This window comes from Rhincodon typus, unplaced genomic scaffold (assembly GCF_021869965.1).
Source record: "Rhincodon typus isolate 14 unplaced genomic scaffold, sRhiTyp1.1 hic_rhity00002029, whole genome shotgun sequence".
Lineage (NCBI taxonomy): Eukaryota > Metazoa > Chordata > Chondrichthyes > Orectolobiformes > Rhincodontidae > Rhincodon > Rhincodon typus.
The window spans coordinates 1-24855 of NW_025967667.1; the positions used below are offsets into that span (position 1 = coordinate 1).

The following is a 24855-nucleotide window of genomic DNA, read 5'->3' on the forward strand; positions in this document are numbered from 1 at the left end:
ACTATATAAACATGCCTTACCTATTACAGTTTGGGTTAATTTTGTTTTGTTCATTGAAGTAAAAAGAATCTTCAAATGGAGGTATCTGGAAACCACAACTTCCACCTCTTTTTGTTGTGATTGAACTATTACACTCGGAGATAGTTTTAGATGTCCAAGCGTTATCCACATCAAAATCGTCATCATCATCATCATCTGGTTCCAAACAAAACAAAAACACATCTCAAAAACAAATATTTTGCAGCAGTATTCATTGGAACATCTGGGGAAATTCTGACTACTTAATAGAAGTAATACTCCAGGATTGCTCTTAGAGCTACAAGCCAGATTAATTCAGAGTGGGGCAGAGGACAAAAACAGTAAGAAGGAAAGAGGGGAGGATTGAGACATATTATTAAGTATTTTCAGTGGATTGATTTACACGGATATATGTTGTTAAACAGGGAACAGAATGAATAAACCAAAGCTTTCCTTGAGATTAAATTGCAAAAGAAGATGTAAAAACGAAACTAAACAAAATGCACTGAGATAAGCAACGTAAAGAAGGGGGAAAGCACCAACAGTTCAGGGATCAACAAATATGATTAAATTGGAACTTGGTACTTAAATAATGAAAGTATGACAGAATTAATTTCAAACAACTATGGGTAACAAAATGATCAGGGATAAACTGTGATTACCCAGTCTGGATAGGATCCATTTAGGATGCTGTAGGAATTAAGGTGCATATAGCAGAAGCTACAAGAACAATCCTTGCATATATGGAGATTTTTAAAGGCGTTTCATACAGTACCACATAAAATATTTAACCAAGGAACAATATGATGTTCTGTGATTGGCTAAAAGAAAGGAGTTAGGGAAAGAGTGTGCTAATAATTGGACGCTTTTTGACGAAAGACATGTAGTAGGGTCCCCCAAGATTCATTAGCAGGGTCTTTGCTTTAGCTCAGTATAGATGTTGCTGCTTTGGATACGGACAGAATTCCCAATTTACAAATGACAAAAACTAGGCTATGTAGTAGAAAAAGGGTAGCAACAGACTCAAGGAAGACAAAGACCAGAAAAACAGTCACATCGTTGATGCAATTTAAAATGTGTACTTGTCCCAGAGTGGGACAGAAAAGGAATGTAGAAGCATAGAAAGAAAAGCATCAAATAAGATTGAGGAAAGGGATGGCATAAAATATAAATTACTGACTTTTAGTTAAATGCATGTAGTATTTGGAACAAATAAATAAACTAACAGCCCAAATCGAAGCTAACCTCTATATATGGCTATAGCCATTTTATAGCCATTATCGAGACACAGTTACAGAGATCAAAAGGTGGGAACTAATTATGCAGGTGTATGTGACTTTTCAAAAGGATAGGCCAGAACGAAAGAGTAGCTTTGCTAGTATAGGATGGAATAAGTATGATAGCAAGTAATAATCTTGGAGTGTAAGATGTACAATCCATATGGGTGGAAGTAATAAATTACAGACGTTTTGCAGACAAGACAATAAATCAGGAGATATTTAGGGCATAGATGACTTAAATTTTTTAAGTAGACTAAGGAAATCAAATTGAAGGCCTTTCGTGGTGCAATTGTAGAGATCCTACCTCTGAACTAAGGGGCCTGGCATCGAGACCCACTTGCTCCAGAGAATTGTAATAATATCTGAAAATACCTTAAAAAAAAAAAGGGGTCAAACTGGCAAAACGTTGGAAAGTGGAACAATTCCTGATATTTATTCAGGAGTTACCTAAAGGAAAAAGTTAGGGTCAAACTAGGGATAAAGCTGTTCTGTGTCTGGTAATGTGCAATGAGGCAAGTTTTATAAACAATCTCAGTTATACAGAGAGATGTGGGTTTATTGGCATGTGAATCAACAGAAAGGTTAGTATCAGGGAGACCTAATGGAATGTTGATATTTAATGCAACAAGAATGGAATATAAAAATAGGCAAATTTTTCTGAAACTCAATGGGAAATTGGTGAGATTGCACCAAGAAAAACGTGTACAGGTTTGGTCATCTCATTTGAAAAGAAGTTCAGCATTCTTTTGAAGCAGTTCAGAAAAGGTCTGCACAACACATTTTTGGGGTGAGAGTTTTTTTAAAAAAAGGGAGTAGTTTGGTGATGGTAGCAGTGAGGAGAGACATACGATACCAGGAAGATGTTTCAATAAGACGGTTCCCTGTTGACACAGTTGAGGAAAAATTTTTGGAAGGGCTATTAGTACATGCAATTCTTTTCCCCACAGGGTAGCGAAGGCTAGATCTTTAAAGTTATTTAAGGCTCAGCCAGATAGATTTCTGATAGACAGGGAGTCAAGGATGTAAACAAAGATAGTGGAGATGAATTCACAACCAGATGAACTACAATCTTATTACACTATTCAATAAGTTCAAAAGGACCAAACAGCCTACTGTTACACTCAGGTCTTGCATTCCTTTATTTCAGGGATCAAAACAAAACATGCAGCTAAGTACTGGTTCCCTGCTTATTTCCTCATTTTAACCCCATCAGCATTTACTTTTTTAGTACTCTGCTCATTGTAAAGTTCCCTAGGAAAACTTCAACATTGAGCACCAAGAAATATGCAAATACCTATTACTCAGTGTACGGCACTGAAGCATTAATTTCAACAATACCTTTTGAACACAAACTGCTACTGGTCCAATAATTCAAGAGAATCTTGCAAGATCCAGTAGTCGTAATTTCTCCTTCCAAGTAAGCTGACAGACTGTATCCCATTTAACTTGTAGGATCAGTCAGAATGACAGATAAGTTTTGCCTTGTGATAAGATTATGCCCATCTTTGAATATATTCTCTTAAAATTAAATTGGTTGACAAGCAGTTAGTATCTTAGTTATCAAACTTGCCTTCATCAAGCTCTTGGCAGACCTTATCCAACTTGATCATTTTGGCAGAAGAGTCAAAACTAGCTCGCAATTTTCCAGGAGCCCAGGTAACCCTTCTCTTTCTTCTGGCCTAAAAACAAGTATGGAGAGCTATCATAGGATATGTTAAAATGTACACCGTTTGTTTCTATCCAGGCCTGGCAGCATATACAACTCATTTCTTACTGTCTAATCAGCCCTCCCCAATTAATCTCCAATGAAGCATTTTGGATATTCTTTTACACAACTAACCTCATAACTCCATAAACCCAACATGGCAAAATAAATGTTAGTTCACCTTATAGTACAACATTAACTTAATTTGGTTGCAAACATATGGGATTTTAAGTAGCAGCTCCAGGTCAAAGGGAATTAATCCAGCAAGTTCAGACAATGATTGACATTTTAGGAGTTGGATGGATCACCAAGTCATTCAAAGGTACAAGCAAAGCTACATACACTGACTATTCCTCCAGTCTCATGTCATAATTAACAAAGGCTAAATCTTGAAATTTCAAGTTATCCAGCATTCACAAATTGAGACAAAGCAAGTGTTGCAGACTTGCACTATCCTTTCTGGATTTCATTCCCAAATGGTCTAGCTCTGGTTACGATTGTATTCTTTGTCCTTGGTCCCTCAACTACACACACCCACTTTAAACCTTGCTCACATTTGCAATTTGTGGCTCCACTCTTTCTCTTCGATGCTCATCACTTTTGCATTCCTGCTGTATGGCCTTTGGGAGCAAAGACAAGTTGTTCACTGCACTTCTGCTTCTCCACCAGCACCGCTTCTAAGCTTGTATCTATATTATCAACTTGCCATTAAGCTGGAGTCAAAATTCTGTGAGCCAAAATCAAAGATATTATTTTTGGCCCCAACTTTCACCAATGCAAATTACTCAGAAACCTGTGATACCTCATGGAGAAATCACTGCAAATAACTGGACAATTTATAATACTCCTCTATTAGACCCCAAAGAAATGATAACTCACTCTTCCTCAAGTTTGAAAAAGGTTTTCATTTTGCACATTAATTGCCAATTCATCTCACTGAACTAAGTTAGGACTCTTGTGCAGTAGCTCGTCACCTTTCCATTGGTAGATTGGTGTTTCTGCCATGTTATTTAACCCTCCTGGTCCAGAAGGGAACAATTAAATTGTGGAAAGTAATTTCTACAGGTAGTTGTTTTTAGAAATAAATTTTTCCTTAATTTATTTCACCCACTTTCTTATCCATCATTCCTCAGGCATTTTTTTTTTGCTTTCTTAAACACATGCTGAAGCATATCTTGGCACCTTTCATTATTTATGCTTAAAACATACAGAACATTGCTCTCTAGTCAAAATCTATTCCCGAAACTTATGTTGTGATTTGTGCAATAAAATTGTTTTTTTTTGTAGAAGTAGCCAGGAACTTAAACAACTATCTTATCACACTATTATAACTTGCATGTAAAAATCATACAAAATGGCTCAACCAGCACAGAATACGAGGATATCCCTGAACTTGAACAGGGATTTGAAACAATACCTTTTCTTCAATGCTCGTGGGATCCCTATCACTAAGCCCGTAAGTTTCTTCAATGTTAACGCTCAGACAGAACTTGTACCACCTCTTCAAATAACAATTTGCTTTTGAATTTGACTTTTGAAGTTTAATCCACAGAAATAGTTCAGACAATCTACTAAAGACAAGACATTGGTTCGAAAAAGATACTTACCTTCATTTCTTGGTCATCATCAGTTGAAACCCTGACGAGCATTCTTGTCAAGTTCTTTATTTTCTGCTCATGCTCCATTTGAAGGATATGCTTTTCTGACAGCAGTTGAGCTTTCTCCATTGCTTGAACACGAGTCTCCGAGGTGAGCTGCACAGCAAAAAGGTATTTGTCACTTTACACACATGATCATAAGAAAGAAAATAGGCCATTTAGCCCATCAAGCCTCCCTACCATTCAATAATATCGCAGCCTTAACTCCACTTTCCTATCTGCCCCATAATCTTGGATCCCACCTTCAATATAAGAATATTTTTGATGGACAAGGCGGAGTTAGAAAGTGGTCCAGCCTCCACTGTTCTCAGGGCAAGAGAATTTCAGACATTGATCAGAGAAGAAATTCCTCCTTCCAGTCTCAAGATTGAAAGAGACCTCTTATTTTGAAAATGGTCCCCTCTACAAAGGTGAAATTTCTCAGCATCAATCCTGTCAATTCTCCGAAGAATCTATTATTTGTCTAAACTCCAATGAGTACAAGTCCAACAAGCTCAACTTTCCCTGTTATGGCTACCCCATCCAAAGAAACAGCCAAGGAACGTTTTTTGACCTGCTTCCATCAAGTATAATCCATCTTAAGACAACAAAATTGTACACAGTATTCCAAGTGTGCTCTTCCCTAGATGCTACAGCATTTTGGTATCTCTCTTCAGTTAAATAACACTGCTCTTTTTTTAAAAAACATTGTTCCTGCCAAAGTACACATTTTTCCACGTTATATTCTTTCTGCTTTTTTTTGCCCACTCACTTAATCTATCGATATCCTTTTACAATGTCTTTGTATCTTCCTCACATCTTGCCCTTTCACCCATTTCAGTATCAGCAGATTTGATAACAATGCAGTTGGTAGCAGGTGTCATCTTTTTGTCTGCGTTAGACACTGCCACAAAACAACAAAAGCATCCAATTAAATAGGTCAAAATGATTATGCAACTAGAAATTAATGAGCTTTGGGGGAATGATACCTTCCTAAAATGTCAAGTAAAAGACCACATTTATGCTCAGAAAAGGGTACTGATGATGCTTTGGCTTGATATTGCTACATGCTCAATCAAATGTGTTTTGGGCTCTTACCTCAGATTATGCAGACACATGGGTCTTACCAAAAGTCTTGCCAGCTTCTCTCGGTGAAAGTTAATCACTTTTACTAACTCATATCCTTATGCATTCAAGAAAATGTGATGCAAAATACCAAACCACCCAGTTAAATTGAATCCTTCATCTTTTGATAATTTGAAGGAATCATGGCAAGACAAAGTGACCATAAACAGAAAATTGTCAGAAGCTGCAGACTGCAGAAATTTTGTACCTTCCCTGTGTTATGAATGGAGCACAACTGGGTATATACACCAAGGTAGCAGCCAACCTAGGGATCTCCGAACGTGATAGCCAGCATTTCCCATCATTCCAACATTGAATATTACAACCATATAGGTATAAGGGAAGGTTCTTATGTTGCAGCGGTAATGTCCTGATATCTAGGCCAGAAGCCCTGGGCTCAAGTCCCTTCTGCTCCAGAGTTAGATTCACTGGGTTGGATCAGCCAGTTATGAGCAATTTTAATTTCTCATCAACTATTCTCCGTTCATTGATAAATTTTGGAAAACTTCACTTCCAATGGAACTCTCTTTACCAAATCCTGAAGAATTTTGTTACTTTAGGTATTAAATTGAGAAAACAAGCCCGAACAATATTTCTCAATTAGCATTAACTTACTTCTTCCAGTTGGTTTGTCAGATCCATTATTTCCTTCCGACACCGCTTCAACATTGCTTGCTCATCCAATACTTCATTCACATGAGGCGTATTCTTCATGAATTTGGCAGTACTTGCAAACTAACAAGAAAAATATATCACATGCTTGGATTTGGTTAGTGTCTGTTAGGGTGGTGGGGCAGCAGGTGTGCACATTAACCTTCTATGGGAGAACTTTCTCTATCCAGTCCTTTCTTTTAGCTTTTCCCATATTACATGATGTCACAATGCGAGTTGATCACACTTTCACAACAACCATCATTTTTGATTTTTTTTTAGAAAAAAAATTACTGTTGCCAACTCTACCCATTTATCCAGGTTGAAGACCAGGTCCAAAACATTTGGCTTGCCAGTGCCAGTTGTTGGGTTCTTTCTTAACCAAGTCTGGAACGAAACTGCAATGTGACAATAAAATCTGAACCTAAATCAAGACAACGCTTTCCACCTCAGAATCAGGACCGCAACCACCAAATCACTCGTACTCCGGAGAAAATTCTTTCTCCGATCAATACAAATCAGTTAGTCAAATTATTTGTGATTCACGAGACCTTGTTTCCAGAAAGAAATTAACAAATTTTAAGTTATGCATAATTTGTTAATATGCTATCATATTTTTAAAGAAATCATAAACAAGCCATTAAAACTCCAATCACAAAATATCCAGTGCTGAGGAGTACACAGAAACTGAACTTCATATGTGGTCACTGGAAAAAACCTCTTTTTTTTTTCAATGCTTTACACATATTTGTGCATGGCTCCTTAAATCTATGTCCCCATCACTTGGTTTACCTCCCGGCACATTTTAGAAAGTTTAGCAAACGCGGACTGATCATCACATGTGAGAAGAACCGACAGCAAACTACAACTCGAGATTTGGAAAATAAATAACAGTAATAAACTGACAGGAGATGAAGGAAACTAGATGAGCATGGACTATGACATTTTTAAAAAGGCAAAGAGATTAGTTAAACGGCTAAATTGCGAATATAAGAATTGAAGAGCGATCAAAGATACTAGGAACATTTAACAGATGCATGCCAAATGTAACCCCAAACTAAACCAGCCCTACCTGGCTGCTCCGGGATCATATCTCTGTAAACCTCTTATTCACGTACCTAGCCAAGTCACTTACTTCGGTCGGGGAGATGTGGTTGGATGTGACACAGTTGGGTGAGGGGTGAGGGGTGAGGGGTGAGGAAGATCGACTCTGATGACTGGAACAGAATTTCTTCAGAGATGGAAAGTTAGTAATCAGAATCAAATGCCGATTTGAGAAGAATAGGAGCAGATATTTAAAGGAATGACATCATAGGAGAGCAAATTGCGTGATTAGTTGGTTTTATAATTTTATTTTGTCTTTAGCCTAGGAAATTAATTTGCCATTGCTTTGCTAAATGAGTAACTTCAACTAAATAAATGAATCGTTAGAACTAAAATGATCAACTGCACTAAAGAACAAGTTAAATAAGAGTCATAGAGGTATACAACACTGAAGCAGGCCTTTCAGCCCAACTTATCCACGTTCCCTAAACTGAAATAGTCCCATTTGCCTGTATTTGGCCCATATAGTCATAATCAGAGTCATACAGCACAGAAACAGACCCTTCGGTCCAAACAGTCCATGTCAAACATAACCCCAAACTAAACCAGCCCCACCTGTCTGCTCCTAGGCCATATCCCTCTAAACCTCTCCTATTCACGTACCTATCCAAGTCTTTTAAATGTTACAATTGTACCTGCATCTACCACTCCTCTGGCAGAACGTTCCACATACGAGCCACCCTCTGCATGAAAAAGTTGCCCTTCAGGTCCCTTTTAAATCTTTACCCTCTCACTGTAAACCTATGCCCTCTAGTTTTAGGTTCCCCGACCCTTTCCAAAGGAAAAAGACCTTTGCTATTCACCTTATCTATGCCTCTTATGATTTTATAAACCTCTATAAAGGTCACCCCTAAGTTTCCTACATTCCAGGAAAAAAAAAAGTGCCCCAGCCTATCAAAGGTCTCCTTATAAATCAAACCTTCAATCTCGGTAACATCCTTGTAATGCTTTTTTGCACCCTTTCCAGTTCAATAAGATCTTTCCTGTAGCATGGCAACCAGAACTATACACAGTACACCAAATGTCACCTCACCAATATCCTGTACAACTGCAACACGATGTTCTGACTGCTGAAGGCAAGCATGCCAAACACCACCTTCACCACCCTGTCTACCTGTGACACCACTTTTAAAGAACTATGTCCCTGCACCACTAGGTTGCTCTGTTTGACAACACTCCCAGGGCCGTACCTTTAGTTGTGCAAGTCCTGCCCTGGTTTGTTTTCCCAAAATGCAGCACCCTGCATTTATTTGAATCAAATGCCATTTGCCATAAAATTAATAAAAAGCTAGCTGGGCATGGCAGGGCAGGTGGTATGTGCTAGCTACAGCATGTTAAGAGATTGCAGAAAGGATGCAATCTTATCAGTGGTGAGTTATCTGCAGCTTAAGGAGATTCAGCTGAAAATTGTTGGAGTTTAAGTTGTAATTTACAGGAAGGGTACCATTTCTGTGGTATGGTGGTTATAACATTTGAGGGCCCTCTTGTGGCACAGTGGTAGGGTCCTCATCCCGGGACCAAGAGTCCTGGGTCCAAGTCCCACCTGCTCTAGAGACGTGAAACAACATGCCTAAATAGGTAGAATTTGCAGGAGGTAGGGTTCTTGTAGCATAGGAAACGTAGGTTCAAATCCCGTCATACTCAGGATGATGGGTTGGTGGTAGTGCATGCATGTGATGGTGATGGTGATGGTGGTGGTGGTGGCGGCGGTGGTTGGGGGCGGGGGGGCACGACGGAAGAAGCAGGGTGGAAGATAGAAAGAGACACAGTGACGTGGCCATCATAGAACATTATATGGCCAAAAGGAATACGTGCTACCATCGCAGTCATGGCTGTGTTTCGAAGCTTGCATTGTCTATCTTGTGCTAGGGTTAAAGGCATTGCCTCACAACTAGAGACAATCGTGAAGGGAACGTTCCCTCACTCAACGCCCTTTTTCACTCCTCCATCACTTCCTGACCGCTCTTCTTTTCCATTCAAGCACCAGAGAGCTAACGGTTTTTTAAGCTCCCCTCTTCTTCCAATCCAAGGCCCTAAATAGACCTTCAAAGTAAAACAGCAATTCACTTGAACTTCTTTCAACTACTTATTCTGTATTCATTGTTCAGAATTTGATCTCTTCAATGTAAAGGAGACCATACCTAGACCAGATGAAGGTTTGTCTCCAATAATGCTTATGGTATCAAAATTATTTATCAAAGAAAGATGGGCACAAAATGAACGATATACTCTTTTACAAGCTGTTCTCCAATTTTCTATCACTGATGCTACTCACTAACCTAAAATTCTAAAACATCCTTATTTGAAGATTCCTTAATATACTTCCTTCTAATTATTAAAGTTAGATACATGATTAGTGTGCGTGAAACGCAAAGTGTACTGTAAAGCAAGACCTCCAGCTGTTTAAGCTTTGGCTTCACGTACCAAAACTAAAACAGTTAAGCTACAACAACAGGCAGCATCAAGGGAATGACCCCTAATTGCAGAGGCATATACTACTTGGTGGAAATAAAATGCTTCTCGTGAAGTCATCCCTGCCTCCACTGCTAGAGGGCACAAGCGCAATGCTCATGTAATGATTGCTTGCAGGTTTGTTGCCCACAGTTCATTACATCAAATGAAACTAGGGAACAACAAACAATACATCTTAAATTTAAAGCTGAAACCTTCACATAACCCTTCCAAAAAAATCCTGCTGTACATTAAAATGGCAATGCACAAAACTCTGCCTATCAACACAATGCCCTCAAGAGGTCTCTTCTATTGTACGTGCTCTTGGGCATCATGTTGCAATACCAGCATCCACTAGAAGTTACTGGTGATCCACTTTCACAAACCACTGCAGTTCAAGTGACTTAGGTACATCCACATGATAAAAGGGAGTTTTAGGATTTTGACCCAGTGATAGCCAAATATTTTAAATTCAGGATGGTTTGTGACTCGGAGGGAAATTTGCAAGTTTCCATCCATCCATTGCTCTAGTTCTTATTTGATAGAGGTCACAGATTATCTTGAGGCAAGTGGCAGCAAAGCTTTATAGAATTCTAGTTTTTTTGTGAAAGGTTTCAGTTAAATTCCCATGAGCAAGGAACATTCAGGCTCTCTTACATCACTAACCCTTATTTCACTTCAAGTCACTAGAATTACATGCAGTCAAGTATTCTAATTTAAAAAGGATGCTTAGGATTTGGAAGTTTCAAGACAGTGTTGAAAAGTGTTGACAACTTGGGAAATCTACGTCTGCAAATACTTTCTTCCTCAAGCACTAATGCTCCATCTTTGAGCCTGTTTTCAGCAGATTATTAGCAGACACCGACACTTGAAATTTATAGGGAGAGGTTTATTTGAAGGGATCAGAAGAGAAAGGTGAGAGGATAAAGAAGAATGGAAAAAAAGTCTCACCTGTAGAGTACTCAGAGTTTCCTCAAAACTAACTGGAGTAATTGTGCAAATGATCAGGGTTTTTGCATTGCCCCCAAGTGAATTCTGCAGAATCCGTGTCAGCTTACTGTCCCTATAATTTAGAAACCCACTACGGAAGAAAAAAAAAAATTGGTCAGAAAGGCAAAAGCATTAATATCCTTATCTATTCCTGCAAATTTAAAAAGGACCTTCCAGTTGTAGATTAGCATTAACTATTTCACATTCCAAGTGAAAAAAGACAAGATAATTTTATTCAGGAATTGCAAACAGAATAGTTTCCTACCCAGCTTGTCCATCACTGAGCTTCTTTATAACTTGACCAAGTACAAACAAACTACGGTTGATAAAACATCCTTCTTTTAGGCGGACACCTAAAATGATAGGAAAAAAGTCAATATTCCTTCACACAAATAAGTATGACAGTTTGAAGCATCTCTGATGCAGAATTTTAAAGATGCCAAATAGTACAAAACACTTATGGTAGCTAAGCTTTCAATTTTAAATCATTTTCAAAAAAAAAAAAAATACTTCAATACAAGGTGCCAGGGGTTTGATTTTTCTCTAGGAGGAATCCAAAAACCTTTACGATTGTAGACACTTAACTGATAGAGGAGGCTAGTAACCAACGCGGAGTGATTCGTTAGAGCAATGGCTAAAAGATTATGGATTTTGCTTTAACTGCAAAATGATTACACTGCTAACCTTGAAAAAAAGTTATACAAAGACATAGATATTAACTATGATCTCAATTTCTCTTTTGCAAATATTAATTTGAACGCAGCACGAAGTCAACGAAAGCTATACATCTCACAAAGTTTTGTGAAGCAGGGTAACATGACCTTGAATTGTCTAACAGCAACAAGGAGATTAAAAGCATTGTGACACACACTTGGAATTAGGGTGAAAGTTGATATACTATGATCTGAATTTTCCAGTGGTCATTGTTAGATAAGGTAACAGTTAAGAAAGAGTTGCTATATACTGAAGACTGATTTACATTCCCTTTATGAAGTCATAAAAACTTGGGCAGATAAAGTCTTTAGACCTTGAAGGGTATAGATCCTTTTTAGTCTTCCAATAGCCTTATTAATAGTGTTCATCTTCCTAATGCAACCTGTACATGATTTTTTTTTTTAAATCACGCAATAAGCCACATTTATTTAAGGCCTCTTCTCTTTACACTACCTAGTGGTTTTCCTGAACCATTTTACACCAAGTAGGTCCTGCAAACCCCAAAGAGGAGGGTGGTGACAGCTAGCTACCGACCAAATGCCAGTGGTTGGCATCGCATGCATATATGCAAGAGGTGACAAAAATTTTTCATTGTTTACCATCATTACTCCACTTGAAACTAAAGCAACTTTGAATTTGCATATGCATAGCAAAGCAAAATTCAAAAAGTTGCCACCAGTCATTCTATACTCTGGAGATTTATAGTCTGGGGTAACCTTAGAAGCATAATTAGAAATCACTGAACTGCATGGGTGTATGTCAATTGGTTGGTTTGAACACTGTAAGAGCAACAGTAAGTTAACTGTTAAATTTTACGCCATTAAAAACAAATATGTTACAGAGCCACTAGGCTGAGAAAATAAAACATTTGATGCTGCCCGAGTAAGAACATATACTGGGATGGGGAGAAGAAAGCAAAATTTGCAGGATTCACTGAGCATATATCGTCTCCAGACTTAAGTGATAACGGAGGAGTTCCCTTCCTCAGGATGCCTAAACCAAGTGTGGGCATAAGGTGTAATGTGTCAGTTGGAATTCAGAGTCACGAGTGCTACCATGTTCAAATCCCACTTCAAGCTTGAGCCAAAATATCAAGGCTGACACCCCACTGCAGTTTTGAGGTAGATTGTAATTTTGGAGGCGCTGTCTTTTGAACGAAACTTTAAACGAAGGCCCCATCTCCCTGCTTCAGTGGAGCTAAAAATATTCTACATTCTTACACCAAAGAAGGGCAGCAGTTATTTTTGTTATCCTGTCCAATATTACGCCTCAATCAACATCACAACACAAAAAAAATAAGACAATGTCATCATGATCAGAATGCTGTTTGTGTGATTTTGCTGAGCACAAATTAGCTTAGGCTTTTCCTAAATTATGATACTGATTAACCTCAAAAGAACTTAAGTGATTGCAAAGTGCCTTGAAATACAAGTGGTCATAAAAGGCATGATAGTAAGTACATTATTCTGGTATATGTGGTACATTCAACACTGATCAGCAGCAATGAAGACCCGAATACTTTGGGCTTATTCGTTTTCAAACGGAATGCAGATTTGAAAGAGACAAACTACCAGTATTCAGTAGACTGTACTTCCCAAAGAATATAATGATTGCGTACAATTAGTTTGTTAAATAGTTAAATTGGAAGAGCTTAAAGCATAGGTATAAGTCAGTTATCAACTGTCGGACATTAGTTAGAAAACAAACTTGCCTTCAGCTCCTGTTTGGCTGGCACGTTCACTGCCTGCCAGATCAACTAAATTCTGTAAAAGAAAAGCATTGATTCAAGCCTGGACACAAAGAACAAAAATTGCTTATTCACTGAATTTTGCACTTCAGAAAGAAAAAAAACCGTTACTTTACCACACTCAAAATTGGGTACATTAATTCACAAATCATTCAATATGTTCCAAGTCAGGGTTTCTCGAATGGGTGTCAGGACCCAAGTGCTGTCACAAAATGGATGCTGTGGAACTCTGACTAAGTTATAACAATTGTACCCATGCTGTGACAGAAACCCGCATTCGGCCCCAGATCCCCACCTTCCCTTTCCAGGTTTCAGGTTAACCGCAAACCCCATATGGGTCTTATTGAATTTGAATAAGAATTTTCAAGTCTCAAAATGGGGCCAGTCAGGAAGGAAAAAATTGGGTAGCACTGCTCCAAATAAATTACAAAACAGCTCTCCCAAAATGATCCTGCTTCATTTAACTACAGGAAAATCAGCTGTCAACAAAACCCCTCTGTTTGAATTGCAAAGAATAGTTTGGTTTCAAGAAAGAACTTGCCACAAACCATCCAAGACATAAATGCACTGTGCTGACAACTAGCTTCTCACAGCCATAAACCCAAAATAAAAGTCTGGGCAGAGATTACACCTGAAGTCACTTGCTAAGTATTCTCAGCTGACTTGTGCCTTCAAACAACTTGCAAATCAAAACTTATAAACGACCTATGAATTTTCATTTGCTAACAGATTAGGCCTACATATTGATAGGACCATGTTTATCAATGCAGGAGAACATGCACCAGCTTAAGGTGGAAGCAGCTTACTAAAGCTTGGATTCCCTTTTAGATCCAAGTGATTTGTTCTGACATTATGTTTAAAGAATACCCCCTGTTCCCTAGCACGGTGTACAAATGTTAATTACATTCAATCCCAAGTGAAAGTCCAGATTAATAGTTCATAGACTTAAAATGAAATTTGAACAATGAAGTAAAACATGGGCAAAAGGTAAAATGCAGCTACTGCATTCAGAATGGCAGATGGTGAAAAGTGAGCTCCCATATGGATCACTGCTGGGTCCGGTGTTCCCAATTTATGACGTGAATGCTAGTGGATTACACATTAGTAATTGACAAGAGGAAATCAGGATCATTTCTGCAAAATGAAACAAAACCCACAATTGGATCAAATATGGCTGGTGCATTAAGTTGTGACAAACAAAACATTTAATTCAGACATTCAATTTCACTATGAAGTAACAAAATCAGGAATGCTGCATCCTGTAGTATGCATCGCTATGTGTCATATGAGATCAAAAAAAAAATCAACGTCAGTAAATGTATCACTTTACCACTTCCTGCTTAATATTCATGCACCAAATACATTGATTGTTATCATGTTCTATGGGTTTAATTGATTACCGTTTCCAGATAAAGAAATATTACTGAATGGTTTAAAAAAAAAAAAAAAAAATTGGCCAATACCACATCTGCTTTCTGGGCCACTTCACAATAATCTAATGCATGAAATTTTTTTTGTACTTGGTGGCAAAAATAAGGAAGTCTCGATACAATTGTGCAGGGTTACAGTGAGACCACACCTGGAGTACTGCATTCAGTTGGACCTCCATAATTAAAAGGACAAATTTGCACTGGAGGCAGTACAACAAAGATTTGCCAGGCTGGGGTAAGAGGACTGGCTTATGATGAGACACTGAAGAAAACAGAATTGAAATTTGAGTTAAGAGCAATGAGGTGTGACATCACAAACAAGATTCTGAATGGGCTTGAAAGGATAGATAAAACTATTTACCCTGACTGGGAAATCTGGGACACAGGGGCAGACACAGGATAACAGGGTGGTCAACTTAAGATTAAAGATGAGAAATAACATCTTTACTCAATGGGTGAATTTTTCATATTCTCTACCCCAAAGGGCTTTGGATACTCCATCGTCAAGTATTAATCAGAGTTATACAGCACGGAAACAGACCATGCTGAACACAATCCCAAACTAAACTAGTCGAATCTGCCTGCTCCTGGCCCATATTGCTCCAAATCTTTCCTATGCATGCTCTTATCCAAAAGTCTTTCAAATGTAATCATACCCACATCCACCACTTCCTCAGGAAGTTCATTCCGCACACGAACCACCTCTAATGAATGAATGAATGATTTTTCTGTTATATTATTATACTGTTTTTCTCTCTAAAATAAGAGTGAAAAGCTTTTCTACTGTCACTGCAAACCAGTGCCATTTTGAAGAGTTTTAAGACAACAAAAAAATAGAAAAGACATAGCTTATAGAGAGTCCACCAGTCTTGAGCCTCATCAACAACACCATTCCTCCTCCACTGCCTCGCTGCCATCTACATCGGACCCAGCTAACATTGAAGTCACCATTCTACAGGCGTCATCCTTTACCGCTGGGCCTATTTTCCTCCGTCACCACCTGCACCACAGTCGCAGCTCTCACTACTCCGCCCACATTGAGGTCACCATGATGCCTTTCCATTGCCGCCAGCTCTGGACCCAACCAATGCCGAAGAGGCTGATCCTCAGGTGCTATCTTTCACCACTGGGTCTACCTCAGGTGACATCGCCTCCGCCATTTCCAATGCCAGGTCCCATGCTTGCTCCAGAAAAGTAATGGGGGCTTACTCATCACTGCAAGGTCCACGCTCAGCTCATTTGCCACCGCCAATGGGTGACAAAAGGCAAGTAAAGGAAAGGAGAAGAAGAAAACAGGAAAAAAAAAAGAAAAGAGCAGTTGTAGCGGACGAGACCTGGCTCAGGAGCCTTACAACGCCATCTACATCAGGTTGAGATAAACACAACCACTTCCATCTAGGGCAGCAGATATCTAGGAACACCACCTACTGCAAACTACCCCGCCCAAGCCATTAACTGTTCTTACTTGGAAATATGTAGCTATTGCTTCATGGTCACTGGGTCAAACTGGAAATCCTTCCTCACTGGCATTACGGGTTTCCTTAGAGCACATGAATGCAGCTGCTTAAGGCTGCAACTCACCACCTTCAAGGGCAATTAGGAACAGCATTAAATGCTGGTCAGCCAGCAACATCCATATCCCATGAATGATTAAAAAATATTGGTGGCTAGGAAGTTGGAGCCTGAATATGATCATTTTGACTGTTGTCACAAGACAAAGGACATCTATGGTTGACACTTGCTCCTTTTTTTATAAAAAATGTTATGCTCTAACTCACTCCAGGTGTGTAGAGAGAAGCAGTTTCAAAAATCAGCACATTGTAAAATAATACAAAGAAAAATAACCTTCTGGCTGCTGAAATAAAGTTAATATAGTTTCTAAAAGCCAGGCAGAATGTCCTCGCCTGTTTTTGAGATGGATTCTGAATCCAGCATAAGGGGCAAAAAACTGTGTCTAGCAAAAGTACCATCTCACATCTCAATTACTAATTCCTGAATCAGGATGCGAAATGGTTACTCTTGTCCAAGAAGGTTGACAAATATTCAAAAAAAAAAAAAAAAAATTTCACCAGGATATTTAATACTAGAGTCACAAACTTAAAATGTTTAACTTTCACCCAGCATAAGAGCACATTTAAGCTTGAGTAAATAATGATCTCACTCTTCCCAGAGTGCAATGAAAATAGTTCTCCTGATTGTAAACACTTTTTTTTTTAACAATAAGGCAGGGGCTATTAAGCAATGGAATTTTCAGTCATTGAAACAAAGCAATCGCAAATCTTGTATCAAAATATGATAAAACAGTTCATTCTTGCTTTGCAGATTAATAAATTGACAATACAAAATTACACTAAAGAAATAAACTTGTATCTTACATCATAGAACAGAATTTAACATTTGAAAGCTTTTTTTTTAAAAACGTCTGCAAAAGTGAAGAACTATCGAAGAAAAGTAATGACAGAATAAATTCAAGGCCTTCAGAAAATTGTATACTATGACTGCCAGGTTGTGATCAAAAGCCGTGCCAGACTTTATCATGGTAATCCCAGATACTACACTTAGCTTAGCAGTGCGCATTCTTGCCCCAAGCGTTTCAGCTGTATTTGCATTTAGTTTTCTTGCCGTATTATCATTGGTGCACAACTCAAACATCAGCATCTGATACCAACAACAGCCTGACATATGTAAATTGAGGCAGTCATTCAAACATTGTACATAGTTAAGGGGCAACTAATCATCCCAGGCAGCCAGAAGGATTCTCATTTCTGGTTAAGCTAGAACACTAAGATTAATACGGCAAGATTCAGACCTTCCGTCGATTTAAACAAAATAGAATATAAACTTACCAAGTGTGCAACAATAACTGCTTCATTATTTTTGTCCCTGCTTTCTACAATCTGAAATAGAAAAGTAATTCGAATCAGAATGCATAAAACTGATTTTTAAAAAATTGAATCTTGAACCACAGAAGTACTCCAATCATCCCTAATGTTACAAGACATCTTAAAGCACAACACAGTGTTTGAATTATATACTGCTTTCCATCAGTGGAAATGTTCATTTCAATAATTTCTTCTTTAAACTAGAAATGATCATTTGTCACCACATTCATGATTATGAAATACTTCACCACAGAAAATAAGCCAGACAACTCAACCTGCTATCATTTGCACAAGGATGGAGTACAAAAGCAGTTTTATAAATAAACATTCACATTAACGTCAAAACCTTACTGTCACATTAGCACATTCATTCACAAAGTGAATAACTGTGAAATAGAAAAGATCACAAGAGATCAGAGGCTATGAAAAGACTTTGTGATATTGTACTTTAACGCTTCTCATTCAGCATTGGATATTTAAATACATCTTTGCTATAACAGGCACCTAATGAACCAGCACTCCTGATAAACTGGCAAAAGTTAGATATGTAAAACACCAGACATCTACCGTACTATTGCAATCTCCACGATGTCCACGTATTCAGTTGAGGGTATGAGTGAGAAGGCTCTCGGAAGGCTCTTGGTAAGTTTTATTAAAGTTGTTAAAAATTTAAGTAATTTCTGCTGTAAATTAAGTATAACAGTGATGTATATACACCCTGCATTATGTCTCTATTACATGCGGACCTCTTGATCAACTGGATTATTTGATCAACTAGTACACTGCTGGTCCCATAGGTCCCAGTTAATAAAAAGTTTGCTGTATGATCATAAAGGTGCCCCTCATTTTTCCTCACAGGGATAATCAGGAGACGAAAAATATTAGAACATACCAATCTCTGTTGTTTCTTTCATGAGTCGATTATGGATCAAGCTATCTAATCTACAACAGTTTTACAATATATTGTTCTGGATCACAGTATCATAAATTTTATTTATAGATAAAAAATATTCAGTAAAAATGATACAGCGGAAAGCCTATGGGAGTGGGATATCACCAGCAAGCCTGCCATCAGAAAAAAAGTTATATGAAGGACAATGAGATTTTTCTCCCCCCTCTCTCAGTCTGTGTGGAGAGACAATTCCAACTATGGTTTAACCGCAAACTATGGACAACAATGACTTTTTCATGTTGCAGTACAGTATTGGAAACATGGGCATATTGCAATGTCACAGACTGAAAACTTCACTCTCTCAATGAGTGACTTTAAGTTATGTCGATTGAAATCGCTTCTGATTTTGCTTCATGCTTTCATTGAATTATGAAAACTTCAATTGTGACAAATTCAGAAATTAATTTGATTTTTCTCCACACACCCCTTCATAAAAGGATTGTCACCAGTAAGGCTGCAGTACTTTAATCCTTTAGAAAGGTCTGTCCTTTTGGGGATTTAAGGAATGGGCAAGGCAGACCAAATTTATGTTAATACTCTTGGCATGACAGGATCTTGAAACAGCAATTATTAAATAGCAGTGACTAACATATTTATTTTCTCTTATTAGAATGTTTTCACTCTTGCTAAGCAGTGTGGATAAGCTTATCAATGCATTACCTGTATGTTGTAGAATTTAAATCATTAGGAGTATTGATGGTTTAATAATCTTGCAGCTTTTATTCATCCAACCCCAGTTCTCCTCAGAAATAGCAGCAAGCCTTCTTATACTGCTGTAATCTAAGTGGTCAGGCTACACCTACAGTACCATTAAGTAGATGGTTCCAGAATTTTTACCATCAAATGAAAGACTACCAATATCTCCAAACAAGATGGTGTGTGACCTGAAGGTAGAGGTGGATTTACATAATCCCCTTCCCATGGGGTCTCCATCACCTAAACAAACAAGTTTAAGATGAGACATCAGATGATACTCGAGAAAGTAGGTGTGACCTACATTTTTCAGGGGGACACAAGATGATACAGTATGATGTGAACAATAGCAGGGGAAATTTCACAGTATCCTTCCAAATATCTCCCTATTAACCAACACCGTTTCTTAATAAAAACTACTGCAATTATCTCATTGCTATTCACGAAGCCTTGCTGTGCACAAACTAGGTGCCTTTTAGAGACCACATTTCAAAATGTGATTGCAAAGAATTGAGACATCCCGAGATCATTAAAGTAGCTATGCATATACACACGATTGATTGCTCAAAGAGAATAACTTCATGGACAACCATATCCTTACCACTCTAAAAATTGTATGTGACCGACTACTGTGCTCATTCATTTTGGTTTCTCCATAATGTCGGTTTTCTGAAGAGGAAAAAAGTCAGAGTAACTTCATTTTAGAATCAGGCATTAGGTTTTCATAGCAAACAACAAGGCAACACAAAGCACTTGGAAGTCATTGTTGCTTTTTCCATGTGTTTTGGGACATTAGCTTCCTGATCTTGCACAAATTACTTTTGTTTTATATTCATCTCAGTTACGGATATCAGCACTGGTAAATAAAAGCACTTACTTGAATATTGTCATCTCTCCCAAATGAGGGAGATTAGGGTCAGAGAAATTCTCCTCACAATCCCCAAAAGCTCATATTATTTTTTAAAAAAAAAAAAGAAATAAATAAAAGCCATGTACAAAACCTTCTGATGATGAATAGTGCAATTAAAAGTCACAATTAGTGACTTGCAATTTGTCAGCTAAGTCGGATCGATTCCAGTATTGTGAACCTAAACTCACTTAGAGTTCAATATGGACTAAGGTACATAGTTAAAGTACTAAACTGAGTACTCGTGAAAACCTTTTGCCCAAACTGCATTTGAAGCCACAATTCATGAAGTGAAAAGATAGCGTGTTAAGCTGGCGCATTGTATTTTCCAGATATCCTTGTTAGTTCTAATTTCAGAAAAGTTCCAGATATACTTAATGGAAGTGGCAAGTAGATTATAGACACATCAAATAAACAGGCTCACAGAATATTTTAAATATTAGAAATATACAGGAAACATTTGGAGTCTGTGCCCTAAACAAATTCACAATGCATTCAAAACTTGGCAAATAGAAAGTGGGTGTAATGGGGCAAAGAGTTTGTCCACAAGTGAAGAATTTTATTTTACATGAAACCCTAATACTAATAGTAAATTTTGCATTGTGAACAGGGCTTTCATCTTACTTTCTCCTTTCTGGACCAATTTCATTACATCCTCATAGGTTACGGCCAACTCCTCAGTCAGATTGGCAACATAAACAGTACGCTGGAAAAAAAATAAAAAAGTATTAATTTATTTGAAATCTTACTTGTATTCATCATTAGAATGCAATTCACAAACTAAATTCAGGCCAGTACAAGAGAAACTTGTTCAGTTTTAAACTGGACAAAGGAATTTTACTACTAACATGAAGCTGGAAAAAAATCTGAAACAGAATGCTGGAGAAACCCTGGCAACATCTGTGGAAAGAGAAACAGAGTTAAGATCAAGTCCACTATGTGTTTTCTTCATAACTTCATGTTCTGAAGAAGAATCATACTGGACTCAAAACATTAACTGTTCTCTCTACAGATGCCACTACACCTGCTGAGTTTCTCCATTGTTCCTGGTGTTTATGATTAACTTGGATTGCAAACCAATGAATAGTCAGCAGTTTCTAGAATAACAAGATCCAATCAACAAACACAAACACACAAGCTTTAAAGAAAAAAAATTTGAAATCTTAAACTTTTGCTCAGTAACATACAAGAACTCTAGAAGAATGAAATTAACTACGTTAAAAATAAAATACGGACATCATTTGAATGCATATTTAGAGGCACTTACTTCCATATCTTCTCTAACTTCTAGGGGTCTTCTTTTTGGACCAACAAGCAAATCAGATACAGACTCATTGTAAATTTCCATGTAAGAAACCCGCAACAAAAATTCCCTGTTTGGTGTCTGGGTAGAACAAAAACCACATGAGTAGGAAAAAGAATATTCCTGTCCTTCAATTACAGGAGAATCCAAATAACACAATCTAAATTTACAAAGCGACTAATTTCTGAGTCTGAGGCTTTCAAGGCATTCCAAAGAGTATCAAACCCAATTAATTATCTTCAATTCTTCAGAAAGAATACATCCAAAACATCAACATGCAATTCAACCTATTCCAATACCTAAATTAAATATTTTCCCTTCAAGCACTTGGTCAATTTGGCTGAACATCACGATTAGTCACAGTGATGAAGGTAGATTCAAAGTTAAAGCTCGTGGAATCAAAGGGACAGGAACAATGTGGACACAGAACTGACTGAGTGACAGGAAGGAGAAGGATGGTCAGTGGACACTTGTCAGGATGCAGAAACGAGTGTAGTGGAATTCCCCAGAGTTCAGTACTGAGACTCTTGCTTCACTTGATATTTAATGGTGACCTAGAACTTGGTCTAGATCTTAAAGAAGGGAATCAAAGATTATAGGTAGACACGAATATAGAATCGAAAACACAACCATCAGTCATGATCATTTGAATGATGGGCTTGAGGTGCCAAATGGTACACTTCTGCTTCTAATTCATAAGCTTGTATGCAATTTCAAAATGTGCCAATGGTACCTAAATTGAAAATATTGTAAACAGCGTGGAACTTCAGCGGAAAATATTGACAAGATGAGTGGGTGAATAATTGGCATACCAAGTTCAATGTGGAGGGGTGCAAGATGATATATTTTAGTAAGAACACCATGGAGGGACAATATAAAATAAAAGGTATAACCCTAAAGGGAGTGTAGGAGTATAAAGACTCGGGTATATATCTGCACAAGTCATTAGAGGTGGCAAGACAGATTAAGAGAAATTAATCAAGCATAAAAGTACCCTAGGCTTTATTAACAGGAATATAGATTACAACAGCAAGGAGGTTTGTTCACTTTATACAAGACACTAGCACAGCTTCAGCTGGAGTACTTTCGTAAAGAATCGAAGACATTAGACAGAGTGCAGAAGAGGTTTATGAGAACTGTTCTCCATGAAGAAGACAGAGAAGAGACTGGATTGAAGTATTCAAATCATGAGGTCTGGACAGACCAAGCTGGGAGAAAAAAAAAAAAGTGTTCCCAATTATGAGAGGATCGAAAATGAAAGGGCACAATTCAAGTATTTTGCAAAAGCAGGAAGTGTGACAAGAAGAAAAATTTTTTCATGCAGCAAGTGTTTGGGGTCTGGAATGCAAATCCCGAGTGCGTGGTGGAAGCATATTCAACGGAGACATTCAAAGGGAATTAGATGCCTATTTGAAAAGGAAGAATGTGTAGGGTTGAGGAGAAGACAGGAAAATGGCACCAGCTGTCATGCTCATTTAGAAATCCAGTGCAGAAATGAACATACATGCAAACATATGAATTAGAAGCAGAAGTGGGCCATTTGGCAACTCAAGCCAACCATTCAAGATGATCATGACTGATCTGTTTGTTTTCAATTACATATTCCCACCTACCCTGATATTCTTTGATTCCCTTGTCTAACAAGGATCGATCTACTTCCACCTTAGACGTAGTCAATAGTCACACATACACTACCAAGGTTGTGTTCCTAAGTCGCACAACACAATATTTCTCCTCAGCCCCATTCTAAAGGGCAACAACTAATTTTAAAACAGTTCAAGTTTCTGGTCTCCCACGCAAGAGAAAATATCCTTTCCACATTCACCTTGTCAAGACCTTTCAGGATCTTGCATCCTTCAATCACATCACCCTTTGTCTTCTAAACTTCAGTGAAAACAAGCCTAGTCTGTACTACCTTTTCATTCATTCACAGGATGAGGACATCGCTGGCTAGGCCAAATTTATTGCCTATCCTTTATTGTCCAGAGGGGAGTTAAGAGTCAACTACATTGCTGTAGGTTTGGAGTCACATGTAGGCCAGACCAAGTACGGAGGACAGTTTCCTTCCCTAATGGACATTAGTGAACCAGACGGGTTTTTCCAAAAATCAGCAACAGATTCATGGTCACCATTAGACCTTAATTCTTGCAAGACATTGCAGGTACAAATTGAATCAACCTCCATTGAATCATTTCTAACGCATTTCCTTCCTTCCTTAAATGGAGGAAACTAAACCTGCACATTTTTCAGATGCAAGACTAGAAAAAGACCTATTTATACCTGTTTTCTGCCTGCAAGCCAGCCAATCATCTATCCATGCACCATGAGTTCCTATTTTGTGCAAAGATTTATATGGCATCTTGTCAAATGTCTTCTGGAAATCCAAGTACAGGATGTTTATAGGTTCCTTTTTATCTACAAAGCATGTTTCTCCTTCAAAGAATTTCAATGCTGACACTTCCTGCTTACCTTGAAGCTTTTAAAGCGCACAACTATAACCTCTTTAATAATCTTCCCCACGATAGACATCAAGCTAACTGGCCTACAGTTCGTTTATTGCCTCCCTCCCTGTTTATATTTGCAACTTTCCAGTCTGATGAAACCATTGCAGAATCAAGTGAACTTTGGAAAGTTAATAGCAACGCATCTTATTAACCAACTCATTTAAAACCAAAGAAAAATGTCTCAGGTCTCAGGTCCCACTTGTCAGCCCATAGCTTCTTCCCTAATGATGATACTTTCTGCCTCCTGCTTTACAGCTGTTACTGGATGTTTTTAAGTGTATTCCACAGAGAATGCAGAAGCAAAACTTTAAAAAATCTATTAACTTTTTAGTCCTAAAAACTTAAACCTTCTCAACCTTTTTATCTATTAACTCCTCATTCGCACTTTGTGGAAGATCAATAGGCACTTCCTTTGCTTCTTTCCTTTTTAAAATAGCTGTAAAAACTCTCACCATCTTTTTATATTTCTAGTTAACTACTTCTTGCATTCATCTTTGTGTCATTTTGCTGTACTTTACATTGTAATACCATCTGATCTGTCTGATCTTTGTGCAATTTTTTCTCCCCCAAGTTTGATGCCTGAACTTGTTTTTTGAAAGAAGCCACAGAAGGTGGATCCTCCTGTTAGAAATTTTCATTATAGTGAGAATATCCACTTAAATGATTGCTACTGCTTTTCCACTGATCTATCCCCTACTCTAGAATCCTAATTCACTTCAGGAGACTCAGCTTTCATGCCCAAATAGTTGCTTTTATTTAAGA

The 24855-nt window shown here is 37.9% G+C and overlaps 1 protein-coding gene across 1 annotated transcript; it reads right to left on the reverse strand.

Moving 5' to 3' along the window:
• Positions 1-20: 20 nt before the first annotated feature.
• Positions 21-24118, reverse strand: LOC125481408 (centromere-associated protein E-like; the record flags this gene model as incomplete). Its single annotated transcript, XM_048592917.1, has 12 exons — positions 24059-24118; positions 21554-21670; positions 20911-20992; positions 19981-20048; positions 17699-17749; positions 13387-13438; positions 11227-11314; positions 10923-11052; positions 6381-6500; positions 4611-4757; positions 2869-2977; positions 21-195 (listed from the first exon to the last, which is right to left on the reverse strand). Coding segments are annotated over exons 1-12 (1199 nt in total), but the record flags the coding sequence as incomplete, so codon positions are not given.
• Between the last annotated feature and the right edge of the window lie 737 nt (positions 24119-24855).